This window comes from Lepisosteus platostomus, chromosome 16, assembly GCF_059453375.1.
Source record: "Lepisosteus platostomus isolate fLepPlt1 chromosome 16, fLepPlt1.hap1, whole genome shotgun sequence".
In the NCBI taxonomy this organism is placed as follows: Eukaryota; Metazoa; Chordata; class Actinopteri; order Semionotiformes; family Lepisosteidae; genus Lepisosteus; species Lepisosteus platostomus.
The window spans coordinates 752,425-768,270 of record NC_142626.1 but is presented as its reverse complement, the minus strand read 5'-3'; the positions used below and the strand labels follow the sequence as shown (position 1 = coordinate 768,270).

General features: G+C 59.6%; 1 protein-coding gene and 1 long non-coding RNA gene across 2 annotated transcripts; both read left to right on the top strand.

The window, feature by feature from the left end:
- Nucleotides 1-1,005: 1,005 nt before the first annotated feature.
- eef1g (eukaryotic translation elongation factor 1 gamma) lies at nt 1,006-7,058 on the top strand. The gene is made up of 10 exons (XM_088608648.1): nt 1,006-1,146; nt 2,440-2,598; nt 2,682-2,745; nt 3,343-3,485; nt 3,571-3,714; nt 4,184-4,313; nt 5,116-5,323; nt 5,922-6,094; nt 6,185-6,309; nt 6,803-7,058. The coding sequence occupies exons 1-10, from the start codon at nt 1,135-1,137 to the stop codon at nt 6,959-6,961; spliced, it is 1,317 nt and encodes a 438-aa protein (XP_088464774.1). The 5' UTR covers nt 1,006-1,134; the 3' UTR covers nt 6,962-7,058.
- A 5,170-nt stretch (nt 7,059-12,228) lies between these two features.
- Nucleotides 12,229-15,578, top strand: LOC148646554 (uncharacterized). The gene is made up of 2 exons (XR_015927551.1): nt 12,229-12,609; nt 13,891-15,578. It is a non-coding gene; the product is annotated as an uncharacterized LOC148646554 (long non-coding RNA).
- Nucleotides 15,579-15,846: the final 268 nt, after the last annotated feature.

The following is a 15,846-nucleotide window of genomic DNA, read 5'->3' as shown; positions in this document are numbered from 1 at the left end:
GTGTCTGTACAGTGTGTCCAGTAAGAGCCTGTATCGCAGGGTGTCTGAACAGTATCTAGTAAGTGTCTGTACCCCAGGGGTGTCTGTACAGTGTGTCCAGTAAGAGTCTGTACCCCAGGGGTGCCTGTATAGGGTGTCCAGTAAGAGTCTGTACCCCAGTGGTGTCTGTGCAGTGTGACCAGTAAGAGTCTGGACCCCAGGGGTGCCTGTACAGAGTGTCCAGTAAGAGTCTGTACCCCAGGGGTGTCTGTGCAGTGTGTCCAGTAAGAGTCTGTACCCCAGTGGTGTCTGTGCAGTGTGACCAGTAAGAGTCTGGACCCCAGGGGTGCCTGTACAGAGTGTCCAGTAAGAGTCTGGACCCCAGGGGTGTCTGTACAGTGTGTCCAGTAAGAGTCTGTACCCCAGTGGTGTCTGTGCAGTGTGACCAGTAAGAGTCTGGACCCCAGGAGTGTCTGTACAGAGTGTCCAGTAAGAGTCTGTACCCCAGGGGTGTCTGTACAGCGTGTCCAGTAAGAGTCTGTACCCCAGGGGTGTCTGTACAGCGTGTCCAGTAAGAGTCTGTACCCCAGGGGTGTCTGTGCAGTGTGACCAGTAAGAGTCTGGACCCCAGGGGTGTCTGTACAGTGTGACCAGTAAGAGTCTGGACCCCAGGGGTGTCTGTGCAGTGTGACCAGTAAGAGTCTGGACCCCAGGGGTGTCTGTACAGTGTGACCAGTAAGAGTCTGGACCCCAGGGGTGTCTGTGCAGTGAGTAAGTTATCTGCTTTGGCAACACTGATTGTACCCATCGGTCATGCTAATAAAGCACCTTGAATTGAATTGAATTGAGTGCACCCCCAGATAACACATGCAGGCATGGAGTGCCGGTCTGGGGCTGAACCCGGGATGTGAGAATCGGGAGGCAGACCCGCCGCGCCCCGGGGACGCGGGCACTCAAGCCCGGTGGGAGTTTGCCGCACTACGGAGACGGAGGAGACCAGTCCTGCGGGCAGACGGCGCCTCTCGCCGACCCCTCCCCCCGTCACAGCCCCGCCCCTCTCACGCAGAAACCCCGCCCCCCCTCGCGCGCCACGCGGCCGGCCTCGCTATACGTCACTCGAGCGCGCCGCCCTTCCTTCTTTCTCTCCTGTCGAAGATGGCGGCCGGGGTGAGTACGGAGCAGCCGGGGCCGGGTTTTCAAACTGGTGGGCGCCGGCAATCCGGCCGCCATCCCCCTCATCCTTCGCCGCTCGGCCCGGCCGCTGGGCGCTGCGGGGGCCGGAGGCTGCTGTGTCTCCGCAGGGAGCTGTATTTCTCTCCCGGATGGCGGAGGAGGGGAGGGGGTTCGCTCGGTTTTATTGTTGGGAAGCGGCTCCGTCACGGACTCGCTCGCCGCTTGCTTACAGGCGCCGGTGCCGGAGAGACGCGGGGTGGGGTCGCAGTCCTGCGAGAGGGCGCTGCTCTGTGGTGTCAGGGGGGGTCTGGGAGCTGTGTGGCGGGGGCTCGGCTCGGGGGGGGGAGGCCCGGCTGTCAGTGAGCCGGGTCTGCGGGCCCGGGCGTGCCGCCGCTCCGCTCGCCGGTACCGGACACAGGGCAGAGGACAGAGGGGGCCCCGGCTGTGTGTGTGTGGGGGACAGAGGGAGCCCCTGCCGTGTGTGTGTGTGTGTGGTGGGGGACAGAGGGAGCCCCTGCCGTGTGTGTGTGTGTGTGGTGGGGGACAGAGGGAGCCCCTGTTGTGTGTGTTTGTGTGTGTGTGGTGGGGGACAGAGGGGCCCCTGTTGTGTGTGTGTGGTGGGGGACAGAGGGGCCCCTGTTGTGTGTGTGTGGTGGGGGACAGAGGGGCCCCTGTTGTGTGTGTGTGGTGGGGGACAGAGGGGCCCCTGTTGTGTGTGTGTGGTGGGGGACAGAGGGGCCCCTGTTGTGTGTGTGTGGTGGGGGACAGAGGGGCCCCTGTTGTGTGTGTGTGGTGGGGGACAGAGGGGCCCCTGTTGTGTGTGTGTGGTGGGGGACAGAGGGGCCCCTGTTGTGTGTGTGTGTGGTGGGGGACAGAGGGGCCCCTGTTGTGTGTGTGTGTGGTGGGGGACAGAGGGGCCCCTGTTGTGTGTGTGTGTGGTGGGGGACAGAGGGGCCCCTGTTGTGTGTGTGTGTGGTGGGGGACAGAGGGGCCCCTGTTGTGTGTGTGTGTGGTGGGGGACAGAGGGGCCCCTGTTGTGTGTGTGTGTGGTGGGGGACAGAGGGGCCCCTGTTGTGTGTGTGTGTGGTGGGGGACAGAGGGGCCCCTGCTGTGTGTGTGTGGTGGGGGGGGGGCACAGAGGGAGCCCCGGGTCTCTCTCTGAGTGGTCAAGTGGACTGTTTGAGGGGTGACAGTGTGCCCCCACATGCCCTTGGGCTGTCCAGAGCTGCTGGCGCAGGTGTCCGGACGCCCCTGGTTCTGCTCACCCTCTGCCCTCTGTCTCCCCAGACTCTGTACACGTACCCCGAGAACTGGAGAGCCTTCAAGGCTCAGATCGCAGCCCAGTACAGCGGCGCCAAGCTGCGCCTGGCCTGCACCCCCCCGGACTTCACCTTCGGACAGACCAACAAGAGCCCGGCCTTCCTCAAGAACTTCCCCCTGGGCAAGGTGAGGCGCCGTGGGCGCAGGCCAGTGAGGAGCGCCCCCCCCCCCCTCCCCTCCCTCTCTCACTCCCCCTGTTTCTCGCACAGGTCCCTGCTTTCCAAGGAGACGATGGCTTCTGTCTGTTCGAGAGCAACGCCATCGCCTACTACTGTAAGTCCTGACTGGCACTGCTCACTCTCTCTCCTGTCTGGGGGTCTCACACACACACTGTCTGTGTGGGGTCTCTCTCTCTCTCTCTCTCACTCTCCTGCCCTCTGTCTGTAATAATACAGTGTGTGATCTCCTGTCCCAAGTCTGAGGAACAGTGAGCTCCAGATGTTTGAATGTAACTGTATTTAGAGGGGTCTGTATTGTGAAATTTCTGAAAACATCCATAGATTTTGTGTTAATTGTATTTGTTTTGCTTTGGCAACACTAATTTATTCATTGGTCGTGTCAATAAAGCACCTTGAATTGAATTGAGAGACTGAGTGTGTGTGATCGACTGGCTCACTGGCACACACACACACAGAGAGAGACAGTGTGTCTCAGTGTGATTGACTGTCTAGCTCTCTCTGTGTCTCAGTGAGCCAGTGTCTCTATGTGATTGACTGTCTCGCTCTCTCTCTGTGTCTCAGTGAGCCCGTGTGTCTCAGTGTGATTGACTGTCTCTCTCTCTGTGTGATTGACTGTCTCTCTCTCTCTCTGTGTGTCTCAGTGAGCCCGTGTGTCTCTGTGTGATTGACTGTCTCTCTCTCTGTGCGTCAGTGAGCTCGGATGCTCTCAGAGGCACCACTAAGCAGGACTCGGCCCAGATCCTGCAGTGGCTCAGCTTTGCGGACTCTGAGGTCATCCCCCCGGCCAGCACCTGGGTGTTCCCCACGCTGGGCATCATGCAGTACAACAAGCAGGTGAGTCCCAGCGGCGTCCACAGCGGGCTGCTTTCGTCCGCGTCTGCGCCGGCAGAGAGCCGTTAACCCTTGACCTCGCCCCCAGGCCACGGAGCACGCCAAGGAGGAGGTGCGCAGGGTCCTGGGCGTCCTGGACGAGCACCTGAAGACCAGGACCTTCCTGGTGGGGGAGAGGGTCAGCCTGGCCGACATCGGGGTGTCCTGCTCCCTGATCTGGCTCTACAAGCAGGTGAGGGGGTGGGGGGTGTTGGCAGACTGCTCATGTCTCCATGTCTGCCTGTCTCACTGTCCCTCTCTGGCCACACTGTCTGTCAGTCTGTCTCACTGTCCCTCTCTGGCCACACTGTCTGTCAGTCTGTCTCACTGTCCCTCTCTGGCCACACTGTCAGTCTGTCTCACTGTCCCTCTCTGGCCACACTGTCAGTCTGTCTGTCTCACTGTCCCTCTCTGGCCACACTGTCAGTCTGTCTGTCTCACTGTCCCTCTCTGGCCACACTGTCAGTCTGTCTGTCTCACTGTCCCTCTCTGGCCACACTGTCAGTCTGTCTGTCTCACTGTCCCTCTCTGGCCACACTGTCAGTCTGTCTGTCTCACTGTCCCTCTCTGGCCACACTGTCAGTCTGTCTGTCTCACTGTCCCTCTCTGGCCACACTGTCCCCCCCCAGTGTCCGGGTCTGACCGGTGTCTCTGTCCTGCAGGTCCTGGAGCCGGCGTTCAGGCAGGCCTTCCCCAACGCCAACCGCTGGTTCGTGACCTGCGTGAACCAGCCCCAGTTCAGGGCGGTGCTGGGCGAGGTGCGTCTGTGTGAGAAGATGGCCCAGTTCGATGGTGAGTCCCAGCAGCCAGAGACCTGGGGTGTCCAGTCCTGCTAGACCGGGAGGACAGCCGGTCCGGCGGGTCGGGTCTGTTCTTGTTAGACCAGTAGGACAGCTGGTCTGGTGGTTCAGGTCCAGTCTTGTTAGACCAGGAGGACAGCTGGTCTGGTGGTTCAGGTCCAGTCTTGTTAGACCGGGAGGACAGCCGGTCTGGTGGTTCAGGTCCGGTCTTGTTAGACCAGGAGGACAGCTGGTCCGGTGGTTCAGGTCCAGTCTTGTTAGACCAGGAGGACAGCTGGTCCGGTGGTTCAGGTCCAGTCTTGTTAGACCGGGAGGACAGCCGGTCTGGTGGTTCAGGTCCGGTCTTGTTAGACCAGGAGGACAGCCGGTCCGGTGGTTCAGGTCCGGTCTTGTTAGACCAGGAGGACAGCCGGTCCGGTGGTTCAGGTCCGGTCTTGTTAGACCAGGAGGACAGCCGGTCTGGTGGTTCAGGTCCAGTCCTGTTAGATCAGGAGGACAGCGGGTCCGGTAGTTCAGGTCTGGTCCTGTTAGACCAGGAGGACAGCGGGTCCGGTGGTTCAGGTCCAGTCTTGTTAGACCGGGAGGACAGCTGGTCCGGCGGGTCGGGTCCGGTCTGGTTAGTCTGGTTAGGACCGGAGACACGGGCTGGGCTCCCGGCTCTCGGGTGCCTCTGGAAGCTGAGCTGTCCGCGGCGCCTGACCAGGGCTGAGGAGTGTCCCCGCTGGTCCGCCGGTCCGCCGGCCCGCCCTGCCTGTGTCCCGGGCCGTGACTGTGCGTCTCCCCTGTCCCGGCAGCCAAGAGGTTTGCGGAGATGCAGCCCAAGAAGGAGGCCCCCCCAAAGAAGGAGAAGGGGGCGAAGGAGGGGGGCAAGTCGGAGAAGAAGGACAAGAAGGAGGAGAAGAAGCCCCCGGCCCCCCCCGCCGAGGAGGAGATGGACGAGTGCGACGCTGCGCTGGCCTCCGAGCCCAAAACCAAGGACCCCTTCGCCCACCTGCCTAGGAGGTACCTGTCCCCCCCACTGCGCTGTCCTCGCCTGTCCCCCCACTGCACTGTCTTTGCCTGTCCCCCCACTGCACTGTCTTTGCCTGTCCCTACGTGTCCTCTCCTGTCTCCCCACTGCGCTGTGCCCTGTCCCTACCTGTCCTCTCTGGTCTCCCCACTGCGCTGTCCTCTCTGGTCTCCCCACTGCGCTGTCCTCTCCTGTCTCCCCACTGCGCTGTGCCCTGTCCCTACCTGTCCTCTCCTGTCTCCCCACTGTGCTGTCCTCTCCTGTCTCCCCACTGTGCTGTCCTCTCTTGTCTCCCCACTGCGCTGTGCCCTGTCCCTACCTGTCCTCTCTTGTCTCCCCACTGCGCTGTCCTCTCTTGTCTCCCCACTGCGCTGTGCCCTGTCCCTACCTGTCCTCTCTTGTCTCCCCACTGCGCTGTCCTCTCTTGTCTCCCCACTGCGCTGTCCTCTCTTGTCTCCCCACTGCGCTGTGCCCTGTGTCCTCACCTGCCTGCGAGGTGAGGCGCAGTCTGGGCCTCGTGCTGCAGTGCGCCGTCGTCTCAGTGGGAGCTCTGCCCCTTCCTCACCTCCTCCTCCCCCTCCTGTGCCCCAGCCCGTTCGTGCTGGACGAGTTCAAGCGCAAGTACTCGAACGAGGACACCCTGACGGTGGCGCTGCCGCACTTCTGGAGCAGCTTCGACCGCGAGGGCTACTCCATCTGGTACGGCGAGTACCGCTTCCCCGAGGAGCTGAGCATGACCTTCATGAGCTGCAACCTCATCACGGGTGAGCCCCCCCTCCGCCCCGGGCCTCTCCTCCGGCCGCCCCGCGCGCGGCTCCCGGCCTGAGCCCTCCCCTCTCCTCCCGCCCCCCCAGGCATGTTCCAGCGCCTGGAGAAGCTGCGCAAGAACGCCTTCGCCAGCGTCATCCTCTTCGGCACCAACAACGACAGCAGCATCTCGGGCATCTGGGTGTTCAGAGGGCAGGACCTGGCCTTCACGGTGAGCTCTCCTCTCTCTCACTCCCTCTGACCCCTCCTCTCTCCTCTGACCCCTCCTCTCTCACTCTGTCCTCTGACCCCTCCTCTCTCCTCTGACCCCTCCTCTCTCCTCTGACCCCTCCTCTCTCACTCTGTCCTCTGACCCCTCCTCTCTCCTCTGACCTCTCCTCTCTCTCATTCTGTCCTCTCTGCTCTCTCCTCTCTCACACTCTGTCCTCTCTGCTCTCTCCTCTCTCTCTCCTCTCTCCTCTCTCTCATTCTGTCCTCTCTCCTCTCTCTCATTCTGTCCTCTCTGCTCTCTGCTCTGTCCTCTCTGCTCTCCCTCTGACCCCTCCTCTGTCCTCTCTGCTCTCCCTCTGACCCCTCCTCTGTCCTCTCTGCTCTCCCTCTGACCCCTCCTCTGTCCTCTCTGCTCTCCCTCTGACCCCTCCTCTGTCCTCTCTGCTCTCCTCTCTCCTCTCTCTCACTCTCTGACCCCGCCCCTCCGCCCACAGCTCTCGGAGGACTGGCAGGTGGACTACGAGTCCTACAGCTGGCGCAAGCTGGACGTGGACAGCGAGGAGTGCCAGACCATGGTGAAGGAGTACTTCGCCTGGGAGGGCGAGTTCAAGCACGTGGGCAAGCCCTTCAGCCAGGGCAAGATCTTCAAGTGAGAGCCCCGCCCACGCGGACAAGGACCGAGAGGGTAGCCGCCCTGCGCCCACGAGGAAAAAAGCAAAAATAAAAAAAAACAGTATTTTCCCAAAATAACATCCGAGTTCGATCCGTTTTTTCCCCCCCCTTCTGCGTTTTCGTGGGGGGCGGCGGAGGCACAGCGCTCTGTACCCCTCGGCAGACGGGATCGCGGGTTCGGTTCTGCGCCGGCTGGCCCTGGGGACCCCGCTGGCCTGCAGCGCCCCCTCCTCGCGCTCCTGACCCCGTGAGGCTGCTCGGACGGGCCCGGTTCTGGGGCTGGTTTCTCGGTGACGAACTCCGGTGATGAGTTGGGGGCGCCTGGGCCGGGCCCGTCTCTCTCCGGCGCCGGGTCCTGCTGGGCCAGCCGGTGCTGCTGACTCATCCCGACCGGCTTCTGCAAAGGTCGTTCAGGGAAAAACGGGGTTTGGTTGCTGTGGAGTTTCGGGGAAGGGGGATCGGACGTCTTGAGGGAACTGCTGGCTCGAGACTCCTGGGGGGGGGTATGTGACCTTTGACCTTTCAAACCTCGACTGAGCCCTCTGCTCCACTCATCCCACCCCACGGATCAGAGCTAGAACCGGGGCAGTTTGAAACGCCTGCTGTGGGGCACCCCAGCTTTGGAGGGAGACCCCCCCTCTCGTGTCCTCCTGCGGAGATGCCCCAAGAACTGAGGGGGGGCGTTGGACGCTCTCCCGTCTGCCACAGGGGGGCGGCGGTGAGGCCCCTCGGCCGAGCCCCGGTGAATCCGCCCGGATCCCGTCCTTGTGCTCGTGAAGCCGGGGTGCCCGTTTCCCGCCCGGGGCGAGCGGGCTGGCGGAGGAAAGGGGCTTTTTCCCCGGAAGGTTCCTGGTGTCCGCGCTCGAGACGCCGGGCAGTGGAGGGCGCGCTCCGGCCTTTCCGACTCCCTCTTCCCTCAGGTATCCGAGGAGCCCCTCCGGCTGTGTCCCAGGAGACTCCCCTGGGAGCTGGCCTCCGCCCGGCCGTGCCGCAGTGTTGGTGGGGGGGGACGGGCTTGTGCCAGACACCCGCCACCCTCTGTGTAAAGCGGCCCCTCCTGGTTCCGAGTCTTGAAGGTGCTCCCTCTTCCCCAGGCCCGTGGGTCCGGTGTGGTTGGCGGGTTCGAATCCTAGGGGTGGAGGTGCAGCTGTCAGGCCCTGCACTGGTGGGGAGAGCACCTGTCCACATGTTTGGCTTAAACGGAAGACGTGACTGAAGTTAAATGAATTGATTTCATAGAGAGTGGGGTTTTTTCTGGTGAAATGGTGGGGGATACTCCGAGGGGAGAGGGTCCGAGACTGACCTGTTCGACTATCTGGGGGATGAAAGACCAACGCAGGCAGGCGAGCAGTGTCTCTGGGCACGTCCTCCAGGAGCAGCAGAGGGACACTGGGGCCACTGACCACTGACCCAGGTACTGTGACTAGACACTGAACCCAGACAGCTCCCACCCTCTCCCTCCTGTCCGCACGCACACTGGACGTCTGACCACGGGCCCACAGACAGTGAGTGGACACAGGTCAGCTTTATGACTACTGTGTCCTACACACGATGACTCCTGACCCAGCGGACAGTGACTGGACACTGATCAGTTTCATGACTGCTGTGTCCCTCGCACCCACATGCAGTGGGCCACTGGTGGACACTGACCACTGACCCACGGGACAGTGACTGGACACTGATCAGTTTGGTGACTGCTGTGTCCTTCACACCCACATGCAGTGGATCACGGGTGGAGACTGACCAATGACCGGCGCTCTCGACTCTGCCCGCCAGAGGGCGTCTCCACGGCAAACCGACCCGGGCGCGTGGCGAGGCTCACCGCAGGCCGCGGGTTCGACTGCTTTTCTCTTCGGGTTGGGGAAAGGTCGTCTAATAGGATACGTAGATGAAACAGTGCGCCCGTTGCCTCGTTAGAAACGAGAGGAAAACTTTTTGAGGGTACCCTGCTCTGCAAACACCTCCTCCGTTAGATTTACTGCCCTTTTAACCCGATTCCAACAAGAAAATGAGCCTTTCTCTTCTTCACGAGAGTCACGAACGCAGCCGAAAGGACCGACTGTTCGTTTATTTTAGTACTGTAAGCGAGGAGGGTCTGGTTTATGGGGTCCCGGGTTCCCCGACTCCGGAGTCTCCCGTGATCCCGGCCGCCGCCGGAGAGGCGCCACCAGGGGGCGCTGCTGTCCCGGTCAGCGGGCCGCGAGTGAGCCGGCGTGTTCAAAATGGCCGCTGATGGCGCTGTCCCAGGCTCTCCGTCCGGGCTGTCCTTTCTCCTCGGACAGATTGCGGTTAAAAGTGTAAATGATCCTACTGCCTGTGGACTGTTTTTTTTATTTTAAAAATCTGTGCTCTGTGTTCCTGCTCTTTTACCGGATAAAGTGATTTATTGGAACACAGTCCAAGTCCAAGTGGCTCACTTTAGTTCGCTTATTATGTGTGTATATGCACACTCCTGTTCAAACTTGACCGTGAGCTTGATTAAATAATTAAATTAAATAATAATTTCCACAGATATATGCGGAGCAGTTTGATCCCCTCCAGGTGTGACAGTGCTGTCAGACTCCCAGTGTGCAACAGTCTGATCCGCTCCAGGTGTGACAGTGCTGTCAGACTCCCAGTGTGCAGCAGTCTGATCCGCTCCAGGTGTGACAGTGCTGTCAGACTCCCAGTGCGCAGCAGTCTGATCTGCTCCAGGTGTGACAGTGCCGTCAGTCAGACTCCCAGTGCGCAGCAGTCTGATCCGCTCCAGGTGTGACAGTGCTGTCAGACTCCCAGTGCGCAGCAGTCTGATCCGCTCCAGGTGTGACAGTGCTGTCAGTCAGACTCCCAGTGCGCAGCAGTCTGATCCGCTCCAGGTGTGACAGTGCTGTCAGTCAGACTCCCAGTGCGCAGCAGTCTGATCCGCTCCAGGTGTGACAGTGCTGTCAGTCAGACTCCCAGTGCGCAGCAGTCTGATCCGCTCCAAGTGTGACAGTGCTGTCAGACTCCCAGTGCGCAGCAGTCTGATCCGCTCCAGGTGTGACAGTGCTGTCAGTCAGACTCCCAGTGCGCAGCAGTCTGATCCGCTCCAGGTTTGCCTGACGGCAGTGGGTTACTGTATATTGTAGAGAGGAGAATTAGCAGAGTGCCTGACATATCTTCAGTCCCAGGGTACGCTTCTCATCTCACTGTCCAGGGTTACAAAGGTGGAGAGGGGGAGGACTGGTCAGTTAAAAACAACCCACAGGGAGGGGGAGAGGCCGGAGAGGAGAGACAGATGGTAAACAGCAGCAGGAGGAGAGGGGGACTTCGGGAGAGAGAGAGAGGGACGCACGCAGAGACAGCGCAGCTCAGAGGCATCTCAGGAATGGGGTTTGGCGCGGTTGCCGCGACGACGGGCCTAGCTCCCCTCAGCGGGGAAGCAAGCCTGGGCCTCGCCTGCTCTGGCAGGGCTGGAAGAAGGGAAGCGCCCGCCCCTGTCACCTCCCTGCCCTGCCCGGCCACTCCTAGTGCTGCTCGGGGCGATGAGAGAGAGAGAGACGGGAGGGGTGAGTGTCAGGAGTGTGTGAGAGAGCAGGAGTGTGAGAGTGTGAGAGCAGGAGTGTGTGAGAGAGCAGGAGTGCGTGAGAGAGCAGGAGTGTGAGAGTGTGAGAGCAGGAGTGTGTGAGAGCAGGAGTGTGTGAGAGTGAGAGAGCAGGAGTGTGTGAGAGAGCAGGAGTGTGTGAGAGTGAGAGAGCAGGAGTGTGTGAGAGAGCAGGAGTGTGTTAGAGTGAGAGAGCAGGAGTGTGTGAGAGAGCAGGAGTGTGTGAGAGTGAGAGAGCAGGAGTGTGTGAGAGTGAGAGAGCAGGAGTGTGTGAGAGTGAGAGAGCAGGAGTGTGTGAGAGCAGGAGTGTGTGAGAGAGCAGGAGTGTGTGAGAGCAGGAGTGTGTGAGAGTGAGAGAGCAGGAGTGAGAGTGAGAGGGCAGGAGTGTGTGAGAGAGCAGGAGTGTGAGAGAGAGCAGGAGTGTGTGTGAGAGCAGGAGTGAGAGTGAGAGAGCAGCAGTGTGAGAGAGTGAGAGAGCAGGAGTGTGTTATTGATTGTGCGCTGCTGTGAGAGCAGTAAGCGAGTGTGTGAGAGGGCAGGAGTGTGTGTGAGAGCAGGAGAGTGAGAGAGCAGGAGTGTGAGAGAGTGAGAGAGCAGGAGTGTGTGAGAGGGCAGGAGTGTGTGAGAGGGCAGGAGTGAGAGAGCAGGAGTGAGAGTGAGAGAGCAGCAGTGTGAGAGAGTGAGAGAGCAGGAGTGTGTTATTGATTGTGCGCTGCTGTGAGAGCAGTAAGCGAGTGTGTGAGAGGGCAGGAGTGTGTGTGAGAGCAGGAGAGTGAGAGAGCAGGAGTGTGTGAGAGAGCAGGAGTGTGTTATTGATTGTGCGCTGCTGTGAGAGCAGTAAGCGAGTGTGTGTCACATTGTGAGCTGAAACAAACAGCCCCTCCCTCCCCGCTCTCCAGCTGTGGAACAATAGCTGTGTGTGCGCCAGCGGACCCCCCGCCCCTCCCCTCCACTTCCCCCTCTCCCCGTGTCACTTCCTGCCCAGCCCTGCGCGGGCCCGCACAAGCATGGCGGCCAGATGTTGGGCTCGTCCTCACATCTGGAGGGGAGGAGGAGGAGGAGACGGAGAGAGCGAGAGACAGACAGAGGTCAGGTTACAGCTCTCCCCCTCTCTCTCGCTGTCTCCCTCTCTGTCGCCCCTGCGCCCCCCTCTTCACTTCCTCTTTCCTTTCAGACATTCAGAACATGCTGAGCTCCCCCCCTCTGCACTTGCGATATCTCGGTCTCTTTCTCTCCGCTCTGAAGAATCTGCACCATCAACATCTGGATCCGTCCCCTCCTGTCACGGCCAGGGGACGGTCCTCCCTCTGCCTGTCTGTCCTGCTCTGCAGCCCAGCCCTGCGCTGTCCCTCAGGAGGAGACACAGTCCTGGCAGGGTGTCCAGTGTGACGAGGCAGGGCAGCGCTGGACAGTACTGGACTGAGAGACACAGGGCAGTGTTGGACAGTACTGGACAGGGAGACACAGGGCAGTGTTGGACAGTACTGGAGAGGGAGATACAGGGCAGTGTTGGACAGTACTGGACTGAGAGACACAGGGCAGACCTGGACGGTACTGGACAGGAAGACACAGGGCAGTGTTGGACAGTACTGGACAGGGAGACACAGGGCAGTGTTGGACAGTACTGGACTGAGAGATACGGGGGCGGTGCTGGACACTACTGGAGAGGGAGATACAGGGCGGTGCTGGACACTACTGAGCCCGGGAGCCAGCTGGACTGGACTTCCTCTCCTTGACCTGCAGAGCCCACAGCCCAGCGCTGGTCACCGCAGGTGAGTGAGAGCGAGCTGGGGGAGGGGCGCCCCTTCCTCCCCAGGGCCAGCAGGGGGCGCCAGAGGCTCAGGGCAGTCGGTTTGTCCAGGATGTGACTCTCGAGGATCGGGTGACCTCCACCACTGCGGCTCACCGAGCGTCAGGGTGCAGGACGCTGGGGTAACAGGAAGTCCTGGCAGCTGGAATCCGGAATGGGACATACCAGATCACTCCCTGTTCCCTGGAAGCAGAATGCAGGGGCCTGCGTTCTCCCCAGGACTCAACTTCCAAACGTCTGCGTGACGGTTGACTCAGGTACTGAGAAAGCACTGCTACACAACACACCCGTCTCACTGACTCTGCTGTGTGCAGTACAAGATAAGCTTAATCTCTGCGCCCGGAGCACAGACTTCGAGGGGCCCGGCTATCAGAATCCTCAGTTACTGACTCACTCAACCCAGCGAAACAAACCACAGGTGACGACTGCGAACTACAGGGGAGCGCGATTAAAAACGAAAAAAAAAACAGGAGTCAGTTTGTACACAGAGGGTTGTAGGTGTCTGGAACAAGCTGAGCTGGTCTCCATGTAGGTCCTGATCATACTTGCGTTTTTGGTGTTGGTTTTGTTAAGCCTTTCCTGCTCTGGTCCGTTCCGGGTTCTAGCTGCTGGGCTCGTCATTCGGGTGCTGACCCGGTCCGGCCCAGTGAGCTCCAGTACCGGCCGGCTGAGGGGAACTGGGCCCAGACTCGTTGTGCTGCGGGGTGTCCGGACGGGGGGGGGGGGTGAGCCTGCCGCATTTGGACCCGGAACCGCGGGGGCTCGTAGAGGAGGGGAACCGGCTCAGTTCTGCCCCGCAGGCGCAGGTGGACACCCACATACCTCGCCGCCACCCCGAGAGACCGGCTCGATCGCTCTGATTCTTGTGGGTGGTCTTATCTCTGCTCTCCGGCATGCCTGGCCTCTTCAGGCCTCTGTTGTCCAGATGAAACCCCCGCCCCCCCCCCGTGTCAGAGCAGGGCGGGGGGCTGCAGGGGCAGGAAGGCAGCAAGGTAATTTCCCTGTGGAATGCAGAGGCCAGAGGTGAACCAGTGGGGGAGGGGCCAGGTGCCGAACAGCTGAGGCCTGCTGCTCTTGGCAACAGGGAGGGGGGAGGGGCCAGCCGGAGGGCAGGATGGGAACTGTAGTTCTTCCTCCCTTCTCAAACTCTTCTCAAGTTTCTGCGTGTTTTTCTCAGCTTCTGACAGGCCTCCGCTGGCCTGCTCTCTCTTTCAGCGAGTGAGTGTCCCGGCCTGGTTTCATTCCAGCTCCGAATCCCTGTTTTTCCTCCCCCCGTCCTCACCGCGCTGCAAGACGTGCTCCAAACCTTTTTTCCCCCCAAACAGACAAACATTCTTCCCTAAAATAACAACTCTAATCCCAGGACGGCTTCCAATCCTCCTGGGGGGGGACTCAACAGAGCTACAGCCCAGCGTGTGATCTCCTGTCACAGCCCGAGGAGCACAGAGCGAGCCTCTCTCATAATCATGGTTTTCAGAAATGTCTGTGAAGCTCTCACAACAATACGTTTTTTGTTGTAAACGTCTGTAAATATTTAGGTGATTGTTACGGCTTTGGCAGCGCTGCAGCTCGGGGGGCTGCGCCCGCCAGCGGAGGGGGGAGAGAGGAACAGCCCCGGAGGTCGTCCAGCAGTGATGTCATCTGGCTGTCAAATCAGACCGAGAACCAGAACAACAACACAGCCCCTGCGCGTCGGGGCCGGACGCCCCACACCCCTCGGGTCACTGCAGGACGGAGAGCTGCTGCTGGGGGGCAGGTTCCAGGGCTGTCCGGCCTGGAGAGGCTGTGCCACTGTCAGAACTAATCCAGCTCCCAGTCCAGCCAGTGCAGTCCAGCCTGGAGAGGCTCTGTCAGTGTCAGAACTTATCCAGCTCCCAGTCCAGCCAGTCCAGTCCAGCCTGCAGTGTCTCAGACTGCTCTGTCAGAGTCAGTGGAGTCTGATTATAATCCCAGTGAAGAACTAATCCAGCTCCCAGTCCAGCCAGTCCAGTCCAGCCTGCAGTGTCTCAGACTGCTCTATCAGTGTCAGTGAGTCTGATTATAATCCCAGTGAAGAACTAATCCAGCTCCCAGTCCAGCCAGTCCAGTCCAGCCTGCAGTGTCTCAGACTGCTCTGTCAGTGTCAGTGAGTCTGATTATAATCCCAGTGAAGAACTAACCAGCTCCCAGTCCAGCCTGCAGTGTCTCAGACTGCTCTGTCAGAGTCAGTGGGGTCTCCAGGCTGTAGGGACATGTTTAGTGCTTGAATGAGGCTGCTGAATAATTTCACATTGGCTGCTAAAATGGAAAAAGAAATTATATTTGACTTCTCGGTTTTGTGAATGGAGTAATACACAATGGGCTGTTATAAATTCGGGTGGGCATGACAAAAGCAACTGGTGTAGAAAAGGGTTTGACGCTGGGAGTGCTTTTCCACCGCGCTCTGGCGAAGTCACGCTGTCGGCAGGACGCCCCTGAGTCACGCAGTCATGTGAGAGAACTGCTGCCCGCTGCCTGGGCACACAGAGAAAACACTCTACTCCCGGGATAGAGACACCACCCCCCCCCCTCGAACCCGGGGCTCTGAAATCGGAGTTTGAAAAAACATTTTAAAATACCGTAAAGAGATAGTCTGTCTCCTCTGTATCTTCGCATTAACACACCATCTTAAAGACAGTTTTTACAGATGTACATGCATCTTATGTTGCGTTGAATATCAGATTGCGGCTTGCAGATTGTGTGTAACTGCACAGCTGACTTTATCTTAACTTGTTCAGACAGAGAAGAAAGGTTCTTTATCAGGAAAGTTTCACCACCGCCTGGATCTGATCAGTTTGTGTTGAAATGCTCAGTGACTCCATCTTCCCTGCACCCCTCCCCCTGCCCCCACCCTGGAATGAGCTGGAGCGCGATTGTGAAAGAGCTGTCATCACAGGAGCAGGCTGGGAGCACCCACTGTGGGATCGGAGAGCGCAGGAACGGAGGAAAGTGTGAGGGAGCCCAGGTACAGGAGTGAGAGAGGTAGAGAGTGAGAGAGTGAGAGAGCACAGGAACAGAGGAAAGTGTGAGCCCAGGTACAGGAGTGAGAGAGGTAGAGAGTGAGAGAGTGAGAGAGCTCAGGTACAGGGGAGAGAGTGAGTGAGAGAGCTCAAGTACAGGGGAGAGAGTGAGTGAGAGAGCTCAAGTACAGGGGAGAGAGTGAGAGAGTGAGAGAGCTCAGATATAGGGGAGAGAGAGTGAGAGAGCTCAGATTCAGGGGAGAGAGTGAGAGAGTGAGAGAGCTCAGATATAGGGGAGAGAGAGTGAGAGAGCTCAGATATAGGGAAGAGAGAGTGAGAGAGCTCAGATTCAGGGGAGAGAGTGAGAGAGCTCAGATATAGGGGAGAGAGAGTGAGAGAGCTCAGGTACAGGGGAGAGAGTGAGTGAGAGAGCTCAGGTACAGGGGAGAGAGTGAGTGAGAGAGCTCAGGTACAGGGGAGAGAGTGAGTGAGAGAGCTCAAGTACAGGGGAGAGAG